At 45.9% G+C, this 27,544-nt stretch overlaps 2 protein-coding genes across 7 annotated transcripts in view; one reads left to right on the plus strand and one right to left on the minus strand.

The window, feature by feature from the left end:
• LOC108004272 (disheveled-associated activator of morphogenesis 1) overlaps positions 1 to 7,813 on the plus strand; it is a 46,086-nt gene extending 38,273 nt beyond the window's left edge. For all 5 annotated transcript variants that reach the window (XM_017067069.2, XM_028664478.2, XM_017067060.3 and 2 more), the window contains 10 exons: positions 2,212 to 2,520; positions 2,606 to 2,830; positions 2,916 to 3,513; positions 3,611 to 3,885; positions 3,968 to 4,300; positions 4,396 to 4,871; positions 5,087 to 5,523; positions 5,599 to 5,726; positions 5,798 to 5,968; positions 6,037 to 7,813. In XM_017067069.2, coding sequence (XP_016922558.1) covers positions 2,212 to 2,520; positions 2,606 to 2,830; positions 2,916 to 3,513; positions 3,611 to 3,885; positions 3,968 to 4,300; positions 4,396 to 4,871; positions 5,087 to 5,523; positions 5,599 to 5,726; positions 5,798 to 5,968; positions 6,037 to 6,303 — 3,219 coding nt within the window. In that variant the 3' untranslated portion in view covers positions 6,304 to 7,813. The remainder of the gene's footprint in view (positions 1 to 2,211; positions 2,521 to 2,605; positions 2,831 to 2,915; positions 3,514 to 3,610; positions 3,886 to 3,967; positions 4,301 to 4,395; positions 4,872 to 5,086; positions 5,524 to 5,598; positions 5,727 to 5,797; positions 5,969 to 6,036) is intronic.
• Positions 7,814 to 8,893: 1,080 nt separating this feature from the next.
• LOC108004330 (visual system homeobox 2-like) overlaps positions 8,894 to 27,544 on the minus strand; it is a 53,139-nt gene continuing 34,488 nt past the window's right edge. The window contains exons 5-7 of one of the 2 annotated variants that reach the window (XM_017067157.3): positions 12,432 to 12,606; positions 11,874 to 12,125; positions 8,894 to 11,663 (exon numbers count right to left, since the gene is read on the minus strand). In XM_017067157.3, the coding sequence (XP_016922646.1) occupies positions 11,500 to 11,663; positions 11,874 to 12,125; positions 12,432 to 12,606 (591 nt within the window). In that variant the 3' untranslated portion in view covers positions 8,894 to 11,499. The remainder of the gene's footprint in view (positions 11,664 to 11,873; positions 12,126 to 12,431; positions 12,607 to 27,544) is intronic. The other variant, XM_017067174.3, reaches the window with a different exon arrangement.

Here is a 27,544-nt window from a genome sequence, read left to right on the forward strand (position 1 = left end):
CGAGTCCAAAGTCGAGTTTGCTATTTTTTTTTTTTTAGCGATCAATTTTCAGGTCAACTCGGGTAAATGACTGTACTAGAATTTTATCTTATCTTAATTTTGCATATTGCTGATAATTGTCACAACACTTGTCACAACTTTTCCGAACAATTTCTGATATTAATTTTCCAAATAATACCTGTATAATAATAATAATCCCACATTTTAAGCTCCCACATTTTTCTTCTTCCCTGAACGAAGAAACGAATATTTCTCTCTTTTCTTTTTAGACAATCCGTTGTTGGCGCGTGTAATAAAGGAATAAAAGTTTATCCCCGTAGAACACGGTGTTTTCCTCGCGGTTCCCATGCAATAAATCCAATCACGTGTGAACACCGCACGAGTCGCTTAGCTGAAAGCTAGGAGAAACCTTATCCCGGTGGTAGATTGCCTCCTCGATTCTTCGCCGAGGATCTATCCGCGTTATTTACGCGACAGATTCGTCACGGAGGATAGACTTTCGTCCTGCGTGGAACGTGGCCGTTCCAGAGAAAGAGGCACGGGGAGGAAGGAGAGAAGGAGAGGCTAGCCGCGTAAAACCTCGCGAATCCAGCTCCAAACTGGCTGACCTCCTTCGCCTTTTTCTACTGGGGCTCACGTGTGCGTGCCGGGAGGCCGGTCGCGTGTCACGCTTTATCGCGTCTCCTCTTGTTTCGCGTTCACGTGCTGGCCTCGCGCGTGAACGCGCCGCGAGCGTTAACCTGGAACGAATTCAGAGATGCTGGCTCTCTTCGAGGAGAAGTTTCGAGGAGAAATTTAGTTACGCTGATCCCTCGATAATTCTTAAATTCTTCCGTTTTCCTTTTTCTTCCTTTTTTTTCTTTCGTTCCGCGCTATTCCTAATCCACGTTACTTCACCGAAGAGTTAGGCGTTAAAGAACGAGTCGAATAAAATTTTCTCTACATTTTCTATCTACCTCGATATTATCTCGATATTACTCACGGATGAATGCACGACTGAGAGGAGAATAAGGTATCGAGCGATCTGAATTACGATCGTTAGGTAAGTATTTATCTTGCGTCGTACACCAATGCGGAACTGGCTATGCAAACAACGGCGTGGATAGTCCTATGACGCGCTCGTCAATACGCTATCGAAGCTGTTAACATTTCTCAGTTACTCGCATCGGATATTATCTCGACACAATTCTTTCTATCGCCTCGGTCCGACGATAACAGCCAACCAATTATAGATCGCGTCGAGGGAATTATAGATCGCCGTAACGTGAAGCCAAAAGCTCGCACAAAGTTGCACGGCTAATGATAGATATTCCAAGCGGCGTGCGCGTTTGTTGGGACGTAGGATGTTTGCGAAGAATAAATCGGCGGACCGGTACGTGAATAGGTAATTTCCTAGTCACGTGTGAAAGTACCTTAGGAATCCAGTGCCCGAGCCGGTCCCCTGACCTTTGCTGCCGCTGCTTCTGAGCCGAGCGAGAAAGACAGAGAGAGAGAGAAAGAGAGGCCGAGGAGAATGGTACAGTGCGAGACATTGACGATCCTTTCGAGGATCGCGAATTCCCCAGTTGAACTTGAAGTTATTGAAATAAGCCGCGTAATTTAATATCTTCGAAAATTCATCGAATTTTCACGCTGCTGTTATTTCCGTATAAAAAAGTTTTAATCGAAATTCAAATTGAACGAGGTGTCTTCCTCGATGATCGTCAATTGCACGCACTGTACACGTGTAAAGTTGCTTCACTCTACGACCGGCCGACTTCAACGGATTTAATGCCGAGGCTCGTCTTCAATAAGGTCAAGACCTGGTTACATACCCTCGATCGTCTTCGTTCCCAATTGACTTTTCGCAGAAACTCGAAAATAAAGAGATACTCGAGCTCGATTCCGCGATCCTTTCTTCCATTTTTTCGAACCTTCTTCAACGTTTCCAACTAACATCGTTCAACTAACATAATCCGTGAAATTCCCTCACGTTTAACGGCGAACGAAGTAACAATCTACGTTTCCACGTTTTATTGCCTCTTTCATCATCATCATCACTATCATCATCATCATCATCATCATCTTCACGATCATCATCATCCTCGTAGCAGCCTCTTCTCATATCCCGCAAAAAAAAAAAAAGAAAGAACAAAAAACAAGCTCGCAGAAAAGCCCGAATGATTATCCGCGTAAGCAATGGTTGAAAACACGATTTTATTTGTTGGCCAGGATGACGAGCCACCGGAAATCACGTATTGCGTTGTGGAGCACACGGGTACGCTCACGCTTCAAGCGATGACGCCCACCCTGCCGATGCCCGCCGAGGAGGAATTGAACAAGATGTTCCTCGAATTGGTGGACGAGTTGGACCTGACCCAGGCCAACCGGCAGGCGGTTCTGGCACTTCCGGCCAACAAAAAGTGGCAGATATACTGCTCCAGAAAAGGCAACGGCACGCTGGAGAACGGTGGGCTCAGGACCACCGACCTGAGCGGGGATCCGGAAGATTACATCAACAGGCTGAGGACGATAGCTAGCGTGAGTAGAAAGCAAATATATATATATATATATACGAGCGATCGATCGATATGAATTTCACTTGTACGAATTATTAATTTTCCAGAGTCCTTTTCCGGAAGAGGGCGAGGAAGTCTCTAACCAAATGCGGCAGACCGAAGCCCTGAAGACCGCTCTGAGAACGCAGCCGCATAGTTTTGTCCTCAGATTCATAGAGCTGGATGGATTGAACGCTCTGTTGCAAGTTCTCGGAACAATGGACGCGGAAGCAGCGAACAGCAATCTGCACACGAGCGTGATAGGATGTTTGAAGGCGTTGATGAATAATTCGGTGATGAAACCGGCGACGATCTATCCTCGATCTTGTCCCCGTGGAAGAATTTTAGGTTTTCTAATCGAATAAAACTGGTTTACAGAACGGGAGAGCGCACGTATTGGCCCACCCTACCGCCATTAACACGATATCTCAGTCGCTGGCGACTGAAAACATTAAGACGAAGATATCCGTGTTGGAAATTCTGGGCGCAGTCTGCCTGGTCCCAGGTGGTCATCGGAAGGTCCTCGAAGCAATGCTCCATTTCCAGCAGTATCACTCGGAAAGAACGCGTTTCCAAAGTATTATAAACGACTTGGACAAGAATTTCGGCATCTACAAGGACAATCTGTCTCTAAAAACAGCAATTATGTCGTTCATCAATGCGGTGCTGAATTATGGGCCAGGTCAGGTGACGTTGGAGTTTAGGCTGCACCTGAGATACGAGCTGCTCATGCTTGGTATACAGCCGATCATCGAGAAGCTGAGGAAGTACGAGAACGAGACGTTGGACAGACATCTGGATTTCTTCGAGATGGTGAGGAACGAGGACGAGAAAGAGTTGGCCAGGAAGTTCGAGAAGGAACACGTGGACACGAAGAGCGCCACGGCGATGTTCGATCTGTTGAGAAGGAAGCTCAGCCACACTGCGGCGTATCCTCACCTATTGAGTCTTCTCGAACATTGCCTTTTATTGCCTCGTGAGACATCATCTCTCTTCTTCGTACTCTTAAAAAGAAAGAAAGAGAGAGAGAGAGAATTTGATCCCTAATCCACGGTTCACGGTTTTCTTTTCAGTCGATTATGGCTCTCATCCTCAACACTGGCTGTTGTTCGACCGGATCGTGCAACAGATCGTTCTTCAGTCGGAAGGTAACGACACAGGTGTGACGAGGAATCCCGATGTGGCGCCGATCGAGATCAACGTGAAGGAGATCGTCCACCTGCTCGCTAAGGAAGAAGAACTCGTCGCGGCTAGGAAAAAGGCCGAGGAGTTGGAACGAGAAAACTCGGACATGTCGACAAGATTGGCCAAGAAGGAACAGGAGTTGGATCTGAGAACGCAGGAGAAAGTAATTATCGCTCGTTGTCTTGCCCAAATCGAGATGGTCGTTCACCGCTCTTCTTCTCACCGCTCGATTCCTCACTTTCTAGGAAGACATCGAGGCCAGCTTGGCGAGGGTGAAAGAACGGCTCGAGAAAGAGACGTCGATGCACATAGAGACCAAGCAGAGGATCTCGGAATTACAAGACAATCTCGAGACCCTGTCACGGCAGATAAACAACGAAAAATCGGAGAGGAAGAGGTTGGAGCAATTGGTAGCCTCTGGCAGTTTACCGGACGATGCCAAAGCGACCATTAAGATCGTGGAGGACGAAGTTCTGGAGAAAGTCGAGGCCAAGCCAATGCCACCGCCACCTCCGCCCCCACCCTTGGCACCTCCGCCACCTCCTTGCTTGATGCCTACAGCTCCCCCTCCAATGAAGGTAAGTCCAATCTTTATCCTCTTGTCGAATTATCTATTATCTCGACTTTTCGATATCGGCTCGAGCAACGTCCGGATAATATCCATCGTGTCCAGGTGGAGATAATCAAGAATGTTCCTCAACCGAGCAACCCTCTCAAGTCCTTCAATTGGTCCAAGATTCCCGAGCAGAAGTTGCAGGGCACCATATGGTCGGAACTCGACGACACGAAACTGTACAACGTCATGGATCTGGAGTCGATCGACAAAATCTTCTGTGCTTATCAAAAGAACGGAGTGTCCGCGGAGGGTTCGATCGAGGATCTGCGAACCTTAGGCAAGAACAAGAAGACAATGTCGGTCATTGATTCGAGGAGAGCTCAGAACTGCACGATCTTGTTGTCGAAATTGAAAATGTCCGACAACGAAATCACGAGAACGATCCTCTCCATGGACCAGCAGAATATTCTGCACATAGACATGGTCGAACAACTGTTGAAATATATTCCATCGTCGGAAGAGGCTGCTCTCTTGGACATGCATCAGAAAGAGCTTCAAAGCAGGGCTGATTGTTTCCTTTACCAAATATCCAAGTAGGTATCTCCTTCTCCGATAGATTCTTCTCTCCTCCACATAGATAACAGAATTTTTGTCGACGAATAGCAAATATTTGATCGAAAACCGATAAGGAATTAGGTACAACATAGCGCTATCGTATATGTTCTGTCGATATCGTCCATCGTTCCGTGGTCAGGATAATAATATTTGCTGAAATTCTATTCTAAGAAGTAATAACTGAACGTTTCAGAGTGCCGCACTACGAGCAAAGATTACGATCTCTTCACTACAAAAAGAAATTCGCCGCAAGTATCGCGGAATTGACGCCTAGAATGCGCGCTGTCCTCGAAGCTAGTCGACAAGTGGCCAGATCCCGGCGGCTCAGAAAACTCCTCGAATTGGTCTTGGCTTTAGGGAATTACGTGAATCGCGGGAACGCCCGTGGGAACGCTTGCGGCTTCCGCCTTGCCTCCTTGAACCGTCTAGTCGATACCAAGTCCTCTTGCTCCAAGGGCACAACTTTGTTGCACTATTTGGTTCAGATCCTCGAGTCCAGGTTTAGAGAGGTGTTGGATATCGAGGAGGATATGCCGCACGTTCGAACCGCGGCTAGAGTCAGCATGGCTGACCTGCAAAAAGAGGTGGCCAACTTGAAGAACGGTCTTCAGGATGTTCAAAGGGAAATAGGTAAAATTTTATACCTCTCCTTGTTATTGTTGTTGTAAAACTGAATAAAAATTTCTTAATCTTCTCTTTCCTTAGAATTCCATCGTGGCCAATCTCAGGTACTCCAGGGAGACATGTTCTTGCCAGCGATGAGAGACTTCCAGGCACAGGCTACGTGTAGGCTGGCGGAAGCCGAGGACCTGTTCCAAGACATGAAAACTAGAGTAAGTTTCGATACCTTTCGAAACTTCGTTGGATTCCTTATATATACGCGAAATTTATCTACTCTCAACAGTTCGATCGAGCAGTAAGATTGTTCGGCGAAGATTCGGCAGGCGTGCAACCGGACGAGTTCTTCGGGATATTCGAGAACTTTCTGCAAGCGTTAGCCGAGGCGAGGCAAGACGTGGAGAATATGAGGAAGAAGATAGAGGAGGAAGAGCGTAGGGCAAAGCAGGAGCAAGAAGTAAGCGAAGCGAACAACTTTGCGATTACACAATTAATCGTGTTGCTAATTGAATCGATTCGTTTTAGCTTCGAAAAAGAACGATGGAGAGAAAGAATTCTCGCGAAGGGATATTGAACAGCATCTCGTTGAGCAAGAAGAACGAGGCCAACAGCAATGGGCAAAACGACAATAAAGGCGAATTCGACGACTTGATATCGGCTCTTCGAACAGGTGACGTGTTCGGGGAGGATATAGCGAAATTCAAACGATCGAAGCGTCGACCGGTGACACCGAGCGGTCAAGAATCGCGTAGACATAGCGCGCATAGGGAAGATTCCAGAGAGAGACATTGAGAGGGATATTTGTTGGAGTCAGGATCGGTGACTAGAATGTCACTGGAATCACTTTACGATTAAAACGATATGTGATACAGACGAAACAAGTCGCGTTGAAAGATATCAATTTCCTTAAGGGATAAAGGAGGGAATAACAGATACGATACGATAAGTAAGAAACGTGTAAATAGAGTAAAAAAAAAAAAAAAAAAAAAAATGAAGACTACGAAGCTTCGTTTTTCGTAAAAAAAATTCCTTTATCGTTAACGTAGTATTATTTTTCACAATGCGATTCCTGTTTAATTCACATAAAATTGTCTTCCTCGTTCTTCGCTCGCGATTCACTTTCGTATCGAAACTGCATTATATTATATATACATGTACGTTTTCATTGAAATCTCGTTATATTTTCTTTTTACAATTATTATTTTTTGCACACAATTTGCGATTTCGTTCGACGTTACGTACGAAACGAAGAGAAAAAGAAAAAAAAATTGAGGAACGGAGTTGCCTCGCGACAGCACAATTTTTCAATTTATAGGACCAAGGTGTCGGCGATTAACGACGCCTCGATGTTATAACGCAATTTCGATGTTTGTTTCTTTTTTTTTTCTTTCTTTTCTTTTTTTTTTTTTTCCCCCGTTTGATCGAAATCAATGGTGGAAATTTTATTTTCGATTATCGCACACGTCAATTAAAACTGACCAAAATCGCGTAAAAATTTGGAAAATCGAACAAGTGAGCGAGCACACAGTTTGTACATTGTTAAAAGAGCGTTTTTTACGTTACGAGTCAATACAAGAATTATCACGCGATTATTTTCTGTATATAGTCATTAATAGATTCGTTAAGGTAGTCCGCGTTTGATGACAAGTGATTCGCAAAACTTCGACGAAGTAACATCAGGACCAAGGAGGAGAAATAACGAACAATAAGAAAACGCAACGCGATCCTAAGGACGATAGACTTGTTACAATTTTGAGAAAGACTATAAAAGAATTTCTTACACGAATGAATTTTCGACGAATTCCTTATTGGAATTCTATTTAAATCCTTTTTGAGAGAAACGACACGCTTTTTGTATACCAAGAAACATACCAATAGGGGCTTTTGGGGCGCAATTTCTAATATTTCAGCCCCGCGAAACTTACAAGTCTGATTTTTGTATTTTATAGGAAAGGACCTAAGCATCGATTAGATTATTTATAGGGGCTCGAGTTAATAATTGCCAAGTCGTTGATGGAATCCGTGTTAGTTTTCGATGTGTAGACCAGAAAGAGAGAGAAAGAAAGAGAGAAAGAGAGAGAGAGAGAGAGAAAATTTAGATAAAAGAGAGTACATTGTATAGTAGTCGATGTTTTGTAAGCTTTTGTATTTTTGTAAATATTCAATATCGATGTCTCAGTTCTTGCGGATGGCAACGAAAACCCTGCAAGAATCAATGTTCAGTTAATATATTACTGCGTCCTTAATATCACATGTACTAATATATAAAGAAATATATCGAATAAACGTAAAATTCAAATCATCGGTGGCCTTTTTCTAAATTTCGATATTTTTTTCTTTCTTGTTAAAATCGAAGAATGGATTTCGAGTTTTGAACAAATTTTGATCAAAAAAAGAATAAAAAGAGAATAAGAAGGAACGATAATTTCTATACTTTTTTTCTTTCTTTTTTTTTTTTAATTATCTTCTAGCGATACAAAAAATACCAATCTTCGATAAGTTATCGATGGAGAACAAGTTACACGAATTCCAACAGGAAGTCAGCAGGTAATACAAACGCTGACTTCCTTCGTAAGCAATCGGTACATTCTATCATAGATGTCGCCATGTTATCGAATGTGAACGCTTCGTAGCTAATTCCTTCTATAAATTTTTATTATTTATGAAACATTTAACGATAATTGATCAGAAATTTATTTTTCTACGACGAAAATATATATTTTTGTTTCGTTAAATACTTTTAAAATCGTGAAAAAAGGAACTAGATTGAAAATGATAAAAAAAAAAAAGAAAAAAAAAAGGAAAAAATGAGAATCAAACAGATAACAAATTAAAAAGATAGAAAAAAAAATTCGACATATATTATAAATTTCTAACTATATTAACAATGTTCGGACATTCGTTAAAAAATTTAGGCCGCGAACTTATTTTTATATCGCGCAATTCTAAATTCTGCGCGATAATTAATAAACTTTTAATTATTTTTTCGCGTCAAAGGACTTTCTATATCGGGTGCCATTACCGCGAGGAGGAAAAAAATTTCACAATACATCGAAGCCCATAATTCGTTTTTTAAATGAGAATTATCGAGTGCAGTTCAACGCGTCCTCTGAAAAATCCAAGGGCATCATTAGACGTAATTGTTGGCCTTAATGAAACAAAGTCTTGCCGCATCGTTAATATAGCGAAAGCAGAAAGCAGTTTACTGTCACGACCCTTTATTTCCACGCAACTTGCTCCAAGTTTTTCCAAGTACCATAAAAGAAATCATTGTCCCCGCCTTTAATTAATTGCACACCGATACCAGTGTGTAGCATCTAAAATATTTAGACGAGATATTCTTGCATCGAGGTGAGAAAATATGGATAACAAGGCAGTATCATTTTGTTCAGAAATTTTATTTATTACATACACTAGCCGACTACTATGCATGCGTTGGGGCATTCGGATACAGGGAAATTCGCTTGAGATCCGAAGCGCGTTGTTAAATGTTATCTCACAAACAACAGCGTTATTTCCTTTCGTTACTTCGATTCTTTTTTTCACCTTTGTCTCTGTGGAGCGTGTGGTTACCCTCATCCCTCGTTTAAATTGTTTCGTTTAAATTATAGTGCGTTACGTTATGTGTTATGGTCCGGCCGATCTAAGACGAACGAAACTCTCTGCCTAATTCTGAAATCATTCCTCGTTCCAGTCCAAGTTCGAGAAATTATTACCATTCTTATCGAAAAAGAAAAAGAAAAAGAAAAAAACGAAACTCGAAAAAGTGTGTGACGCGATCTAGAAAAAGTAAATATCATTGAAAACACGATACGACGATGAACACGAAAAAACGCAAAGAGACTCGTCCGACTTAAGGTGTCTCGTAACCACATATATTCGCATTTATATTTTTTTTCCTTATATATATTTATATATATATATATACTTTGTATTTATATATTTATATACAGTGGGCGGGGGTAAGGTAACGGCGCCAACGGGGCGTGAAAACCGGCCTCGTATAGTGGAAGAATAAAAATTACATTTTAATATATTTGTGGAAACAACGTTTACTTCGGTAGTTGCTTTGCGTTAACCGTAGGATGCAGGGCGAGAGGAAATATTTCCAAAGAATTTTATTCCCACTTTTTTTTTTACATTTTTTTTTTTTTAAACGAATCTCCACACCTCTAAGATTAGCATATCGAAAAACGATATACGTTTTGATACACGAATCGAGCGTAACGAATATCTTGCTACGATCCTCTTTATCCCCAATCACATTTTCAAAGTTTCACGAATAGAAATTTCCACGTAAATTGCATCCTACGATCAATTCTAATCGGCCTGTGGACCTTCCTCGCCCGTCCGTCAAGGCGCCATTACCCAGACAAACCACACCTCACGTAGTTGTGTATCCGTAAATAAAGTATAATGCCTTACCAATCTAGAACTTATACCTTATATATTGCACATTTGACAACAGTTACGTCTTAAGTACTTGAGTATAGGAAGTGTTCGCTAATAAACATTTTCCGTTGCACTCTCTCCCTCTCTCCCGCGGAATATCCGTGAACATTCCATCTCTTCATCTCATTCTCGCCTTAACTAACTCTCACCGTATACACTTTATTGATCAATTAATCCGCGGTTGTGGAATTTCTGACGTTTTCCAACACGCTTGTCCCTGAATGGAAAAAAGGATATATATGTATATATATATCCCATCGAAAACAAACATCGGGTAAGAAGACATGCTGCTCGAGGTTTAACTTCGATGTATCTTGCTTGATATTATTTTAATTCATATATGTATACTCGTCTCACTCGTGGTAATTTATTTATCTTGTTGTTCGTTGCAAATCGTTCGGTAATCTCTTAAAGGCGAAATCTTCGTTTCAAGGTAACGCAAGCATACTCGCGCGCTCTCTCACACACACACACTCCCTTTCTCTTTCTCTCTCCCTTTCCTCTTCGACATAATCACGTCGCAGCATACACGCGTCGCCATACATATGTATATATTTATACTCGCACTATTTAAAGCGGCTATTACTCCTAATTAGTCGATTCGCCTAGACCACTCGCCGTCGATTCACCGGCGCGACTCGTTCCAGCGGTCACCCAGTGGAATCGTGCCCCTCCCTCCTCCCCAACGATTTCCCGCGTCACTCGATCCTCGCGTTCGACATCTCATCGCGCGAGATTTTCGAGGCATCGCCTCCCTCTCCCCCCTCCCCCCGAGGAACGCAGCGAATCGCGAGAAACGAGCCGGTGTCGACGGGTGGAGGCGAGCATTGTCACGCCGCGATCGATGATGATTCGTCATTGTACTTGGCCGTCCATAGGCCACCGTTTTCGTTGAATGAGGAAGTACCGGCTCGAAGTAATTCTCGTTGCTTCGTCCCCCTTCTTCGTCCACGTCCACATCCTCCCGTCGTCCATTTCCTGCAGCGTGGAAGGTGAAACGCGAGAATCGGAATAGGCCCTGGCGCGGTTATCGATCACGGGCTTCGATGATTCAGCCCGATTCGTAACGATTCGTATTCGTTGTGTCGTGTAACACGTATACTCGGTGCACGGTACTCCGTCTGTATCCGTCTGTACATATTCTCTTAGCAATAGGTAGATAGACGTTTACCCTGATTCGTTGAAATCGAAGTTAACTCGATAATATTTATATGTCGGAAATACACGAAGAATCTCTCTCTCTCTCTCTCTCTCTCTCTCTCTCTCTCTCTCTCTCTCTCTCTCTCTCTCTCTCTCTCTTTCTCTCTCGATTGGCAAAGATCGGGCGGGAAGCATGATCTTCCCGGGAACATTGATATATATATATATATTTCGTGATCCCCCGAGTCGAATATCGGAGATTCGCGTGGATGATTCGCGAAATTATCGGGGAACGTGAACTGTTAAAGTTTCGAACGTGATTGTGTTCTCTCTAAGTTAATCGAACGTCTCCTAGTTTCGATGATTCGTGTGAAAGGAATGTCGATGAAACGATGATTAAACGGGGGCGTGAAGCGTGCTCGATTGTGGGCCTGTTGGATACGAGGTGCTGGTTGGTGCAGCCGTTGGTTGTAGGCTCAATTGCAGCTGATGCTGCTGGGCCTTCGCCCTTAAACAGGCGATGCTCTCGTTCCTCAGCTGCTCCGTGTCCTGAACGATTCCTGATCAACAGAAGTTTCATCGAGTTAATTCCAGTTTCCATTAGAGAGAGAGAGAGAAAGAAGGGGGAAGGAGTGGGATGGTTGGAAAGTTGATCGTAGAGCCGTAGCTTGCTATTGGTTTCCTTATTAAGAGAGAGGCAGGGAGGAGGATTAGAGGATAATAAGATGCACGGAATACAAGAGAATCAATGATCATCGAAAGTTTTCTACCTGTCGACGAAGAAGGCCCCATGCCGTCCTGACTCTCCTGTCCGCTCTCAGAACTGGTCGGTCCACCTTGATGATGATTATGATGGGGGCTGCTTCCGCTTCCATTATGATCGTTTCCACTGTCCTCTCCGCCTGACTTGAGGTGTTCCGCTGCTTCGATTGACTTCCGGTGCATCCCTGCGGGGCCACAGTCAATCAGTTCTTGATTATTTTCGATATCTTGACTAAAGCTGCTCGTCTTAGATGATTGAGCTGACAGAGACGAACATAAAAAAACAAAGTCGAGACTTGTATATTTTCTGCGAGGGCGGGGCACGTTCTTCATTAAGCATTGCTTTCCCCTTCAACAGTTTTTTTTTTCTTTTCTTTTTTCTTTTTTTTAACGAAAACGGATAACGCTATGAAAATATCTAGCTCCTCGAACGTCGCGTTTTATTATGTAAGTACCTACGCTCTCGTTTTTTAAAGATGGGCGGGAAAAAAAAAATCTAAGAAATCGTCTACGAAGTTAGCAAAACTTAATGCTTATCTCGTTCGGAATGTTTCAATGATTCTCACCTAGCAACCATGGCGCCACCGACTCGTTCTCCTTTGCACTTTTCAATATGGTCTCCGGAAGCGGTAGTGAGTGCCGTACCATAGCTCCGTACAGGCCGTACTCCGCCATTATGGTACTTCTGCCCCAACACTTCTCAGTTTTGCGCCATTTTGCTCTTCGATTTTGAAACCAGACCTGAAACGACACGAAAATTCCCAAGATTTATAGCTAAACCAACATTCACCATTCCTAAAATTTCTTTCTCGACTTACAATAACAACAATTAACAATAATCGAAGTTTGAGAAAATAAGAAACTTCAAGAAAAATGTTAAGGGCGTAAAAGTCACGTCAAGCGGAAGATCGGTTATATCGGCAAAATCGTTGCAAAGTTTCCAAATCCCACAGAACCTCGCCGCCCATATTTTTAGACTCACTTGTCCCGTTTAATGATCATTGTCTTCTAATTGGAGCGCGACGTGCGATCAGTTTCATGCGTACGGTTCCACGGTAGTCCGTAGTTAACTATTCCGCTTAAACGATCAACTTGGAGTTCGTTATCCTGTTTTTCGCGGTTCGGCATCCTGTTAGACTACTTGTTAACGATTCTGATCACCGGACCACCTAGGGAGGAGTCGCGTGTCGCCTCCTCCGGTCACGCTTCCATCCCCGGACGAGTTTCAACTTTAACGAGCTCGATTTCCAACAAGTTTCGCGCATTACCCACCCTCGACTTGGGCGAGTAAACTAATCGTAACCGAGAAATTAGTAATTGTGACGCGCGTTTCCCCGAAATGTACGCGTTTTCTTACTTAATTTACAAACGATGAATTTTTTTCCCCTCCCTGCCTGGTTATTTATCGATAACGTTTTCGTTCGTTGCAATTCGAAACAGTGTTTTTATCGAGCTCTCGATATTGGCAAGTGATATCGAGCAAGTGGAAAATGATATTCTTATGCAATTTGTCGATGGTGGATCGGCTGTTCCGCATCCAGTCCTCTATTGCCTTTTTTTTAACCTTCACATTCGCGTTATTAACGAACAAATATTATTCTTGGTTAAGTTACGAGTAATATTACAATACACGATCCAATAAATTTGTACTTTACTTTTGTGCATGTAAGTGCGTTCTTTTTTTCGTCCTTATAATTTAAATTAAGAACTCGGTATCTCGTAAAAATTCTCGGAAAAATCACACTTATTTGCAGGAAATCAAAATAACAGAAAAAGAAGGTGCCTCCAAGATTATTCGCCTAAACTCGTCTCGTTCAACGACATTCAATCCGTCAGCAACATTCTTCCCCGTGCGATCGGTATACGTGATCGTTCGAGTTGTACGTTATTTAAAAAGGTCCGCATCATTTGCAAAACGCGTGTACAGACGTGCACGTGGGGGTGGCCCGGGCCGGGGGCCAGGGCGTGTACCAATTTGTGGCAACAATGCTAAAGTCACCGGCAGAATTGGAACGTAATTCGAATGAATGGGAACGCGTTGCCCTGTCAATTTGCGCCGCCACCCCGAAATTATCTTCCGCCCAGGTTCGAACGAGCGCTGGCCGGAGCCTTTTCCCTTCCACGCCACGGAAAAAATACTCGTGCAAAGGCCGCTGTTGTTTCACCTCTAAGGAGAGACGAGCATTCAGACGGTATAATATTTTCCTAACAGTTATTGTCGATTCCATCCACTCGAGAATTTCTCTTTGACACGGTCGATTCGAGAGAGCACCCGATTCGATCGTAATAATCCGAAACGATGAAAAGAGGAGAGAGAAAAAAAAGAAAAAGAAAAAGGGAGACGTGGAGAAACGCGGAGGGATTAAAGGCTTGGTCGCGCGAATGGTAATAGTGGCGCGAGAAAATTCTGAAGGGAAATCTCTCATTGATCGGTGGCCGGTCGTCCCATTCACTGACGCGTAAATGACTGTGCCGTGATCATAAAGTTATTATTCGATTTTCAAGAGGCTTCCTCGCGACAGCGATTGCATTCAACGACGACGACGATAACCGGCCCGTACACGGTGACCGACGCCGAGGATCGAGTTTAAACGATTTTCCCTCGGATTCGAGGCATCCTTCGTTCAATCCTCGTTCCTATCCTCGACAGTCCTTCCTTCCTCTTCTCCCTCGTTGGCCAAGCGTTTCGACGCTTCCACGTGGCAGAACAAACTGTCACTCGTTGGTAAGAAAGCGTCGCTTGGAATAAACTATCGGCAACTATTTGATACTTCATAATAGGATCGGCGAGATCGGAGGATTGCTTCACGGCCGAGTGAAGCGGCGATAACGCGAGAAAGTTGTTGCAAGTGTGAGCTCGTAAAACGAGACGAGGGAAGGAAAAAATTTGGTCGGATTGGAATCGGAGGTGGAGGAGTGGAGGATGGAGTTGGAGGATCGGGAATCGGGATTATCCTTGGACGGCATCGTGGGATAGGTTACCGAGAGAACGAAGACAGAGAGTTGGAAGGATATACACAGGGCAGGGAAGGCAGGGGTGGTCGGGGAGGGTCCTGCATTGCAGAAGCAGCGGCAGAAGCAACCGGGAACGCGGAGGAGGAAGAGAGGATCCTTTATGGTGGCATTCGTCGACTCGAAGGAGCGAGAAACTCCGGCGGAGTTGGATCTTCTCTCGCCTTCTCCTCCTCTCCCATTCTCTGGCCCGCCACCACCCCCTTTATTGGCACACCCGGTATAATAAGGAGTGAGTTTGTATTTAGTCGGCCATGCGCAGTGCTGGCTGTTGGCGTATCATCGATCAGACCGGCGACTGACTATTGGACCAAAACAAGAGGATGAGAATGGGAATGGGAATAAAGAGAGAGAGAGAGAGAGAAAGAGAGGGGCGACCGATATATAAAGTGTGCGACGGGAAAAGAGAGAGAGAGAGGAGGGCGAGTGGAGAGAGAGAGAGAGAGAGAGGGAGAGAGCGTAAACGACAAGCCGAGAGCGAGGGAAGAAGACGCTGTGAACGATACCGGGAGATGGAGAAAAGGACATCGATAGGAAGATCGAGGGAAAGATTGTCGGAGTGTCTAAGTTAAGGATGAGTCGGTAGTGTGTTGGTTGGCACGGAACAAGAAGAGATACGAGAAGAGAGAGGCGAGAGGGTGACGTCGGGGGCCGCACCATGGTAGAAGAACGGGGACTCCGTGGGTAACTCGCTATGGATTACCGATACATCGATACACGAGGATATATACAATTGCCAAGTCGGCAACGATCGGACGAAAGAGCGTAAGCGGACGCAAGACGTGGCAGGGGGAGGAGAGAAGAGCGAAGGAAGAGGTTCTACGAGACGGTAGGTGGGGAATAGTTGTATCGAGTAGGAGAAGAAGAGAGGAAGACGGAAGAGATAGAGAGAGAGAGAGAGAGAACAAGTCGACGGCACCCACCTGCCTGCTTCTTGCTGCAACACTCGAGCTCGATGCCAGCACCGATGTATTGAAACTGAGGCTGAAGAGTTGCCGTCAGGTACTAGCAGGACGAGGGTCCTCGAAGATCTACCTAACCGAAAGCTTTTTGATTTTCCGCCGTGAGAAGAGTGGCAGCCAGGCAACCGGGAACGTAGCACGGGTATGAACGGGTAGAAGACGAAGGAAGGGGAGGGAGGGAAAGCGAGAAGGTGGATGGTGAAAGGGAGAGACGAAATTGCCAACAAAATGCGAGAAAACGAGCCCGTTATTTTTATCTTAGGTACCCGGTCGGCATTGTTCTTCGCAATCCGGGCATTCCTGTCCAGACAGACGAGGTAAGGCGAATGCCTACACACCAGGCTCGTCGAATCGTCGCCACCGCGCGCTACAACACCTATACACGATTCACAAACTGATACTGTCCCAAGGATAATTGGAGATCTCGTTACTCCCCACCGGTAACTTCAATTTACGATCGACCGATAATGAGATATCGAGTTCTGGTTCTCCCTCTTTCGCCACGCCGCACACCCACCGTCCCACGCGATCCTTCCCGAACCCCTGCTCGACGCCCGTCAAAACTCAAACCGAGAATGCCGGGACGTATTAGATCCCTGTTACGTACTTATTAAGCGTACTTATCTTTTTCCTTTCTTATTTCCCTTCTTCCATTTTTATCTTCGTCCCCAACGTCTTTTCCCTCTCTGTCCCTCTTGAACAGGTTGAAGGTGATCGTGTTACCGCTTCTCCGCCAGAGAATCCTCGAGGCGAGAGTTAGCCTTTGTCACCTTTGACGACTTTATTCGAAAAAAAAGGAGAAAGAAACCCACGAGGATACGAAGGTAGCCGGTGAAGAGCACCGATCCGATCACCTCGTATCCCCTATTGTTCTTCCCCGTAATATTCTTTTACGGATCGTTTGAAATGATATACGATGATCGACGGAGCGAATAATGACACCCTCTCTATATTCCCACGAGCAAAGCCGCGGGTGATCGGTAAGCCAATTAATCTCTTCCGACGAGTAACGCGTGCGATGCGGTCCGCGAACTCGCGTTAATCCCCCGAAAAATGCGTCGCTTGTTCGCGGCATAATGCGCGAGCAAGCACGCTGGACCGTTGCTCTCGTTGGTCATCGTTGGCCAGCAAATGGTTCGGTTAGCATTAGCAGGGGTTCGGATATAGACCCCGTGCTGTGAAGTGGCACGCGCCGGAACATCATTAGGCGGGACACTTGCTGGACCAAGGACCATGGGAAGGGTCCCTAACCTTAATCACAACTTGGCCCCAACAACCAGAAAGGATCACGGGGAAGAGAGTGAATTTAATATCGATCGGATCTCGATTACGACCGGTCTATCGAGGAATCCGAGTTATTCCGCAAATTTTATTGTTTCGTGAATTACGATCTACGTCGTTTCGATTTTCTTCGGATCGATTCGAGCGTTCGCTCGATTCGACGATCATCCGATTAAGACGATCGATCGTGCGCGCGGCCCCGCAGAATCGACTCGTTACGCTCACCCGAACAATATTATTCCAGTTTCATCGGACGTGGCGGGTCGCGTTAACGCGATCACGATGGCCTCTATGTTTAATCGCGCGAGAACTCTGCGACGCGCAGTAGTCGATCCAAACGAATGAAGCGCCAAGCGGGAGGACTTTCCACCGAGGAGACACGGCCTTGAATACGGCGCCGGGGAGGAGGGGAGAGGACATTAACGACCATGCCAACCTAGATCTCTACTCGTCCGAGAAACGCTAATCCGCCAGTTAAATTAATTAACATCGACTATTCGAGTATTCGAGATCCAAAGTTTCTTCTTCGAATTTCCGCCTTTTCCTCTCCTCCTCTTTCCTCCTCTGTCTCGCGACAATTTTCACCACGCAGACTCCGCCGGCGTTTCGATAGCGTTTCATCGGCGACGAGGGCGTGGCGAAACTTCGGTCCATGCTTCTAACTTAATTCGGTTAGTCGAGATTTATATCCGCGTCCACCGGCATCCCCCTTTGCTCGCCCTCCCCCTCGGTCGAGCGTTCGCCTCCCGCTCCCACCAGATCTCGCCGCGGCGCAACGGGGTTTATTAGAATTTATAAGCGGTACCGTTGACAATCCCGCTACGCCCAAATTGCTGGATATTCCGCGAGCCCCGATTTCGGCCCGCGGAGAGGAGACGACCCTTATTTATTTGCCCACCGACCGGTTATATACTCGAGACGCGCGTTATTGGTCAATTTTTGGGGTGGAACGCGGCCAACCGGAATTCATCGCTTTGTTTGCCGCCGGTTTTACGAGCGACGACCGCTCTCCTTTCTCGTTCCCGAGAAACAAGTCGAGCTAAGAAACTGTCCGCGGCCGTACGTTAAATTGTTCGGCTGACGCGCGAACGTATCGACGTGATTTACGCGCCCAGTCCTTCCGAATCTTCCTTCCCGTCACGCATTTACCATCGTCTCGGACTCGACGTTTTCCCCACTTTGCGTTTCGTTCGCGTATTATTTATCGGAACGGATGCTCGTGGAAAATATACGTATCTTTCTCGAGAATGATAAATACGATTTGCGAGAAACGAGAGATAATTCTGAAATATATTTCCCTATTTCCCTACAATCGTACATTATCCCTCTGCGGGGATGTTTATTTCCTCGTGACAGGGGGGAGGGTGAGCGCCACTTGTCAGTCTCCGTGCATAGACACCGAAAAGTCAAAGCGGGGAGAGGGGCCCCACCCTTCATCGGCGAAGATCATTTAATCATCGGGCGACGAGCGATAGAAAATTCATGAGCTCCGAGTCCGTCACCAGCCGCAACCCTATTACGAGGGTTGCGAGCTCCACGGGCTATCGGGCTCCGTGGGTCGAGGATGCACCTATAAACCCGGACTTCTATATCGAACCGCGCTTCTTACGACGGGATTAGGATCCCCTCCCCGTCGGGAATCGTTGTCCCCTGAATCACACGCGAAAATCCTCTAATTCGAGTTTAATCCCATTCAATTGACAATTATGCGAATGACGCGCCGATGCGAGGGAGGGAAACGCGGGCCTCGAGTGGGTTTTAATGGGAATCGGGAGAGGGTTGTCCAACAAGGGACGAACGAATATCTTTTTCCACGATTGGTTCTCGCGTTCGATTGATTCGGGAAAAAACATTGGATTTCGTTGCTCGAAAACGGAATTGCGGAATTGCCGCGTAATCGCTCGCCATTATACGTAAAAACCGGTTCGAAATCTAAAAAGCGGCCCCGGCCGAATCACTCGCCCCATTGAGCGCGCGTATTTTTCCACTCGTTTCACGATTTACGATTACCGATGCGTTGAAAATTTCTTTTGACCGATCGACAAATTCGGTGTTTTTGCCAAATACAGCCTTATTTACCATCGTTAACAAATTCACAAGGGTACGCTTTTCGAGCGGAACGAAATCCGCCGTTCGCTCCGTCGTATCGATAAACTCTCTAACTACTGTCCTCGACGAATTATTTTTCCTTCCTTCGAGGTATCGAGGTAAGGGTGTGCGCTTCGAGGGTGTTCTTCTCAAAAATCTCTCGTTCGAACAGATCGAATTCCACTAGGTCAGCTTCGCGAGCAACTAGCGTGAAAAATTCCTTTTGATCAGGAGTTTTTCGGGGAAAAACTTATTTATTGTGGTGGCGAGACGCGAAACGAAATTCTCCATCCCTCGGAAGGGAGGGTGATCCGTTTTCAGAGAGGCGTGCATCCACGCACAGAGAGGAGAGAAAGAGAGAGAGAGAGAGACGGCGGGGTGGGATGAAGGGGCAAAAAGCGCGAGGGAAAGGGAGAGAAAGAGAGAGAGAGAGAGAGAGATGGGAGGGAGGAAAAAGAGAAAGCCTCTTTGCAAGGTTATATTTTTGTGAAACGTACTCGTCGCTCCGCCACAAAGGTTGTACCTTCGCCATCTTCGTGCTCGCGTTTGCACGCGGTTCGCGGCTGGAAACGAAAAGCCGAGAAAGCTCGTTGGATTTTAGACGCAATCAATTTAGCCTCTGCCTTTGTGCGTGTCGCGTGCGTGCATCCCGCCCTCCGTCCCTGTGTGCGCCAATCTGAACGTGTACGCGTCGGTGTACGTAAAGCTCATCCGAGGACACTGCGCTCTCGAGTATTTAATGCGTTCGTAGCTTTGTAACCCCTCCGGCCTGCAACCACACACGCCAACACCCTTCTGTGCGTACCCGTTTCCGCGGCGAGTGTGCGCGTGCATCGCTTTCCTGTCGCGTTCGTGGCCATCGAAAAGACAAAATCAATAATTGGGCAGGGACCAAGCCTCGAAATTTCCTATCGACCATTTTCTAGCCAAGGCCTATGCGTAATCACGCCACGGCTCCGGAGTGGAACACCCGCTTTCAGGGGCCGACTGTCTTTGCGGACGGGGAAAATTTAATTAAACGCTCGGACCCTTGCGCCACCGATTTGCGCGAGATTTATCGCCTTATGGACATATACTCGATTCTTATATCGAGCGTATATAGATATGCTCGTATGAATCGGAGAGTCTGTTCGTTCTTCGATTCTTCGGAGGAGACGTTCACTATTAAATTTTGATTGGACGACGTCGAGTGAAAAAAAGGGGAATTAACAATTTACGATCGTTACGCACGTTTCATGGTTGATCGTTCACGGTTCGAGATCGAATCGTTATTGACGCTCGTCAACCGAGCTTCCAAGTAGAATAATAAAAAAAAAAAGAAAGAAGAAAGAAGGATTTTCATAATCCGTTAACGATGGCCCGACGCGAAAATATTTATTTTACCCGACCGAGAAGAGCTAATTTCCGATGTGAACGGTATTTACACAGCGTTAGCGCGGCCTTTAGAACGTGTTAACGTCTTCTCTAGGTACTCGAGCCGGAGTCCTTCTCGGCCCTTTATCCAGGATATCCACCTGTCACGTCCCGTCCGTGGAAGGAAGGAATTGAATTTTTCAGAAAACACCGTGAGCTGGCCTCACGATCGCTTCTCCTTCTCCTTCTCCGGGCGAAATAACAGACAGCCTTTTTTCGCTCGGATGGATGAATTTCGACCGGTCACAGCCGATAATCGCGAGAACAAACAAAAATTTTCAAAGGGGAGAAGAAATTAATCTCTCTCCCAAGTTCCTCCAAATCGTTCTATAAACGAGCGAGGAATAAAAACGGAATAAAAAATGCTTCCTCCCCTTCTTTTCGCGCCTCGATGAAAAATCGAATCTCGGAATAGGTATCTTTGAAATCCGTATCCGAACGAACGACGTTTACGACACGATAGAGCGGAATCGCATAGAGTCGGATCGAAAATTACCATAAATCCGGGCCGGGAAATGGTAATATCTCGGCACGATTTACGCCGAGTTACGACGGTGGCCGCCTATTAAACACGAGCTCGAGGACGACGAGGGGGTGGACGAGACGACTCCGAGTCCGGTGAAAATTCGCGGGTCATTTGAGCCGTTTCCGCGTCATTACGCTTTCTTAGCCGAGCTTCTTTGCGGGAGAGATCCACGGGGTGGACGGAGTCCCGAAGAGAGATCGAAGTAGAGCGGAAGAGGGTTGAAGAGGAGATGGAGGAGGAGGAGAAGGAGGAGGAAGGAGGCCGGCTTGGATGGAGAACGTAACTCGATTCCTCGTTACTTTCTTCTCCTCGTGGGCGCGTGGGTAGATTATATCCTCGAAACGAGCCAAACTTTCCAGCTTCTCCCTCCCCTTCCCCTCTTCCTTCCTGTTCATCGGTCTAAACGACCGAATCACGGGTCTAGGACCCTCGAATCGACCGATCCCGCGATGCGACAACGCCGTCATATTTCGCCGACGACACCACCGTCATTGTCGCGAGCCATTTTGGTAGCGCCTGAGAGGGAGACGAGCGTTTTGTTCTTGTGTCTCGCGCGGTAATGCGCCACTCTCCCCGCAAATTGTTGCGCGGATACGAGTGGATTAAAAATGAAAATTCCTAATGTTCGGGGGAGGAGGGGGAGGATTATGCTTCATTTCAGCGATTACTCTTCTCCTCGAATCACGCACTTAATTTTCTGCTTGTCCTCGAGCCTCTTCTTCAGTCAGTCGTCTCAGAGAAATCATCATTTGCCGCCTTTTCTATTCAATTTCGAATTTCTTATCAATTACGTGTACGAATTATTAATTATTATTTGGAGGTGGAGATCGAAAAGTTTTATTTTTTATTTTCGTATCGTATACGTCAACGGTGCCATTCTTTCTTCTTCGAGGAAAGAATTTTTCGTTTACAGCCAGGTCAATCTTCCGTATAATAAATAATTCGATAGAAGAGACTATTCTTGGAGGCAGAAGCAACGAAAGAATCGAGGATTTTCGTTGATCAAGATCGAATTCGAACGAGCCTGTTAGCTCGCCTTTTATGGACCGTGTTTTACGTTACAACACGAGCGTTGAAACATCACGGAAGAAACGCCATTTTGTTGGATCCGACGAGTTATTCTTCCGTAACCACCGATGCGGCAACTCACGTATTAATGAACGTGTTTGCGAGAAACCGAAATACTTATCCCCCCTTCTCCCACGCTCGAAAGGAACTCGATAAGGAACATTTTATTTTCTCATTGAACGAACAATTGAGCAACGTAGCAAACGGTAAGAATGGCGAAGGTAAAAATCATAATTTCCTTAGAAAAGAAAATAAAAAAAAATATATCATCTTGGGCGAAATTTTATTTATTTTGAGTCACGTTTCAATTACCAAAGCGAACGATGGCGAAGTGTAAGCTGTAATCACCGTGTGCTATGAAACGTATCGAGCCGAGCCGAGAATGATCGTGCACGATCGAAACGATCGAAGACTCGCGGTCTCTCGCGTCCCTACCTGGCACGTCCCGTTCTAACGAATCCTCAATGGCGCCTCTGGACGTTGGTCAGACCACGGGACTGACAATGGCCCCTGTTGTCAGGAGCGGGGCTTCCTTCAGGCCCACCTTTGTCAAAGAAACGTGCGTGGAAGCGAGCCGAGAACCCTCCACAGAGTGCGTCCGTGGATGACTTGCGGTCTCGCGAGTCGTTCGTCGCTACTTCAAGTCAATCTTTTTTTTTTATACTCTCCCTTTTTTTCTTTCTTTCCCTCCCTCGGCAACAGCCGGCTCCTCCTCGCGCGATTATGCGAGAGGCAACGTCAAAATTCTTCGCTAATGGGCCGCTTATGGCTCGAGGATATACGCGTGTTGTTTTTTCGAACGAGCCCGTGGGAGTCTCGAGCCTCATTACCCGGATAATTTCAACCGGGAAACCGTCTGTCCGCACGAGAGAGACGACTCCTTTTCCTTCGAGCATCAGTCGTCCATTGCGTATTCTTCGCCACTCGAGGTGGCTGGCCCGTTAGAGACGCGTTCGAGCCTCTAAGCGCGTATCAAACGGAAGAAAGAATCGCGAGCCCGTCTTGTCATCGCGGAATTATACTCGTAATTCCGGCAAACATTGTAACGTGGCGAATCAAAGTCTTACAGTTCTGTTCTAAACGAGATTAGCAGGATTAAAATGAGAATATAGTCCGTTTCTGAATGCGAGGCAGGATTTTATTAAGCGTCGACACCGGTTGGAGGAATTAAACGGTAATTGAACGGTGATTCGTGGTGTCATTTTGTCCAAAACACTCGGCAAGGTGGAACCCTCTTCCGAATATATGTATGTATGTATGTATGTATGTATGTATGTACATCGATGATGGTGAAAGGACGTGTGGCGAGGCAGCCTGTAATTTTCGCACCCCCATAAGAAGCCGTAACCCTCCGGCCACCGAAATTACGTCCGTTTGTGCGCGATTCTGCGCGCCAATCAGACTCGGCCTCATTGCGAGAGCACGAGAGCGATCGCGATAACGAGTAGTCAAGTCGATCGGTCTTTCCTACCGTATGGGGGTGAATTTGGAAACCAACTCCCTCGAGCCTTCTCGTTTCTTTCATCCAACGGTCGATAAGAGTTCCGTCGAGTATTTCGAGTATTACATCGATAGAAGTAATCCCTGTCCCCGGCGGTGAAGCAAAATTTTAAAAAATGAAATAACTTGGAAACTTCGCGTTCACTCGTTTCCAGTGTTGTTCGATTATCCTTAATTATTTAGATCTTGGAGCAACTGCACGCAAGAACAAATTTTCTACGATATAATTTTCCTATTTCCATCGAAGATTATTTTCCCATCGTCGAGAGATTAATTTCTGCGAAGTTACGGGAATTTTTTTTTTTATACTCGAAAAGGAAAGTATGAAAGTATATTTAGAGTTTGAGTACAGAGAGAAAAAACGTTGAGACCTATACGTAGAATCGGTGGCAGGAATTCGTACAATTGTATCGTCGCACGCGATTCACGCGTGCACAATTACGCGAACATTCGGAACGGAGGTCTGTCGAAGACATTTCGATTAACTTCACCGCGGGAGCGTTCCGGTTTTTCTTTCTTCCAGGGTTGCCAGCCCTGGAAAAGGTTTCGACGAAATAGCACGATGAATCGGAGGGGGAATAGAATTGACAATTATTGCGATCCTTCCCAATACGGAGAACATTATCGGAGAGAACAGCATTGAAAGAGATTCGGGGCGAATATTAAAGTCGTCCTCGTGTATTTTGGAGAACCAACCATTGTCTCCGGAATGAATACCATGGAAAAAGTCTTGCAAGTTTCTCATTTCGCTCGCGACGAAGAAGACGAGAGAAATGCTCCTAGCGTTTTCCATTCTTCAAAGAACACGTTTTCCCCTCCTCCCTTCTTTTTTTCTTCTTCCCTTTGTCCAGCTTCGAAATGAGAAAGCTTCTCAATACCAAAAATCAAGCAGCGTCTCGTCAAAGGGAACGTATTTTCCTGGGATGGAACGGACCTCCAGATCCGATGATACGGAGAATTTCGAAATCGCTTCTACGTATGCCAGATGAAACTGGTGTTTGCTTGGCTTTCGTACGATTCAACGAGCATAACTAATTAATTTGTCCGAGGTATGACGGCGGCCTAACCGAACCCCCATCCATTTAATCAAGCAACACTTCAACGCGTGAAACTTGACAGACTGCTCATTGTCAAATCGTTCGCTGGACACGATAATTTCATTCGAATGGCGGAAGCCCTTCCGGCCTTCTCTTTCTTTCGACGGTTAACGGTTCGTTACGGTTCGAACGAGCGGCTAACCTATCGAGTTTTTATGCCAGAATTCACTCCGCGAGAATGGAAGTTGAGGAAAAAACTTCTTTCTTTCTTTCATTCCTCTTTCCTCTCTTTCTCTTTTTCTTTTCTTTTTTTTTTTTCCAATCTTTTCCTTCGAAAAAATCTCCCCTTCGAGAATTATTTATCTCCATTGTACACGGGCGGAATTAGATTTCGATGAAAAATTTCGGCGGCCAGACGATTCAGTATTCAGAGTACTGAAAACGAGTCGTGGAGCGCATCAAGCGCCACAAAATGCCCCCTCCCCTCCCCTCCTCCCTCCCCCACCCCTAATCGATATGAAAACTGGCCGGCGCGGCGCTCTTCCTCGTGTCGTTTTGCGACACGCGTGTGACGGCGTGCGCGCACACGGGCGCGGGAGAGACAAAAAAACGCGCGGGACAAAGGGCCCGGAGAGAGGAGCTACAAAGAAATTAGGAAAGAAATAGAGGGTCGGAGTGGTTGCGGAACAGGCAGGAACAGAGCAAGGGACGAAGAAACTCGATGGAGACGCGCGCGCCAGATCGAGAAGCGGAAGGAAATTCACGCGGCAACGAATTGAACAGAGAGAGAGAGAGAGAGGTGGAGGGATCGCGACGAGCGTGGGACGAGGTTGGTGAGAAAGGTACAGAGGTGAAAGAAGAGGTAGAGAAAAGACGAAGAAAACCGGCACTCCCACACAAAAATATCACCGTTAACGATTACCAACCCCTCTTTTCGTCCCGCGCGCTCGTTATATTGTGTCCCCGCCGCGCGCGCAAATTTAGAAACAAAAGACGGGTGGAAGGCGCAGCCTGATTGGCCGACCGGTCCGCGACTCGTCTCTCTGATTGGCCCGCGGGACCGCACCCATCCTGCAATGGCCGCTTTGTCGTTTCACGGCGCCGTTACTCTCTTCCTCTCTCTCTCTCTCTCTCTTTCTCTCCCTCTCCCTCTCTCTCCTTTTCTCTCTCTCTCTCTCTCACCCTCCCTCCCCCTCAACCTCTCTCTCTCTTCCGTATACGCGGCTGTACGCTTCAGCCACGAAGCTTCAACAACCCCGTGAATCGCGACTCGACTACGGTACCTACCTACCTACCTGCCTACCCCTTTCCCTCGAGTCTCTTTTTACTCTTCTTTTCCCCTTTCTCGCAATTTTTCTCTATCTCTCTCGTAGTCTCGCGCTCCTTTTCCGTTCACCTAATCGATGCATCTTCCTCGCTCTTACCTTCCCGCCGACGTTTCTTTCCCACCTCTGCTCCCTTATCTCCCGTTTGCGATTCCTTTGTCGCGCGGACCACTACCGTCCAATTGTCTCTCGAGTTATATCAAAATATACAAGGTATTGATATTACATTCGTAGGACATTCGTTGATTCTAAACACCAAAGTATGATAAACGCAATGGTATGATGTAAAAAAAGAAGTATCGTCGTTTGTTAAATTATGTAAACAATTCGAGTTCGCGTCGAAGGAAGAGAAATCAGTCAGCTCAGAATTGATTCTTTTGAAAGACGTTCCGCGAATATATTAATTACAACCTTGTGTCATCGTGTAGTTCAATACCACGCATGCGAGTGTATTGGTGAACGTTAACACGCGCGCGCATATCCACGTGCCAACCACTATACGTGTTCGAAGGGCTATATCCCGAAGAGAATCCGAATCCACTTTTTCTTCCCTGTCCCGACAGTATTTTCCCCAACAGTAATGCGAATCCGTCGTACAGATATACCGCGCAAATATATCGAAAGACGATGGAAAGAAGAGAGAAGATGATAGACCCAAATATGGAAGTGTAAATGACGATAGGAGGAGAGTGAGGAATGAGGGACGGAGAGAAAGAGAGAAAGGGAAGTTTGTCCCGGGTCCGCCATGCGGAAACTATCTCAGTCTGGTACTCGACGAGTCCACGGTAACTAACCGTCAGCCCGGGAAAATTCTCCCTTTTATAGTCGCGCCTTTTGGACTTGCCATTCTCCACCCGCGACAACCAGCCACCGCCGCACCCCTTACCACTTTCATTTCTGACTGTTCTTTCGCCGCTTTATGCATACTGTCGATAATTCCGCGTGATATCATCGAATGAGTTGGCATTTGTGATCGGGTAAAGTCGCCCGTTGGATTGCCGTAATTGTTTCGGATTGCTCTATTTAACCGTTACTTTGTTCCCCTCTTTTTCAAGGATTCATCGTACGTTCGTTTCAATACGATAATTTTTTGAATATGATAAAATTGATTTTCGATCCGTAGGAGGGATATAGGTTTAATTCGAAGAATGTCTCGAGAAGAAAATAAGATTTTTCGAAAGATGTAAACGCGTTGTAAACGTGTCTTACGATAAATAATAATGGAACGGAGCGTATAATAAATTTCATTCCTCCAACGAGGTTAAACAACGTTACTTTGCCGTCCAATTTTTCAGTTTCAGTTTATCGGGACGGATATGCAAAGGGACCGGGGCATCTTTGTTACGTTATTATTATTACTATTATTATTATTATTATTATTATTATTATACGTCAATAATGTATGAATTTATGGAATTAATTGCCTGGGACGGTAATTTGTAGAAATGTAACTAACACCGAATACTC

Source organism: Apis cerana, linkage group LG9 (genome assembly GCF_029169275.1).
Source record: "Apis cerana isolate GH-2021 linkage group LG9, AcerK_1.0, whole genome shotgun sequence".
NCBI classification, from domain to species: Eukaryota; Metazoa; Arthropoda; class Insecta; order Hymenoptera; family Apidae; genus Apis; species Apis cerana.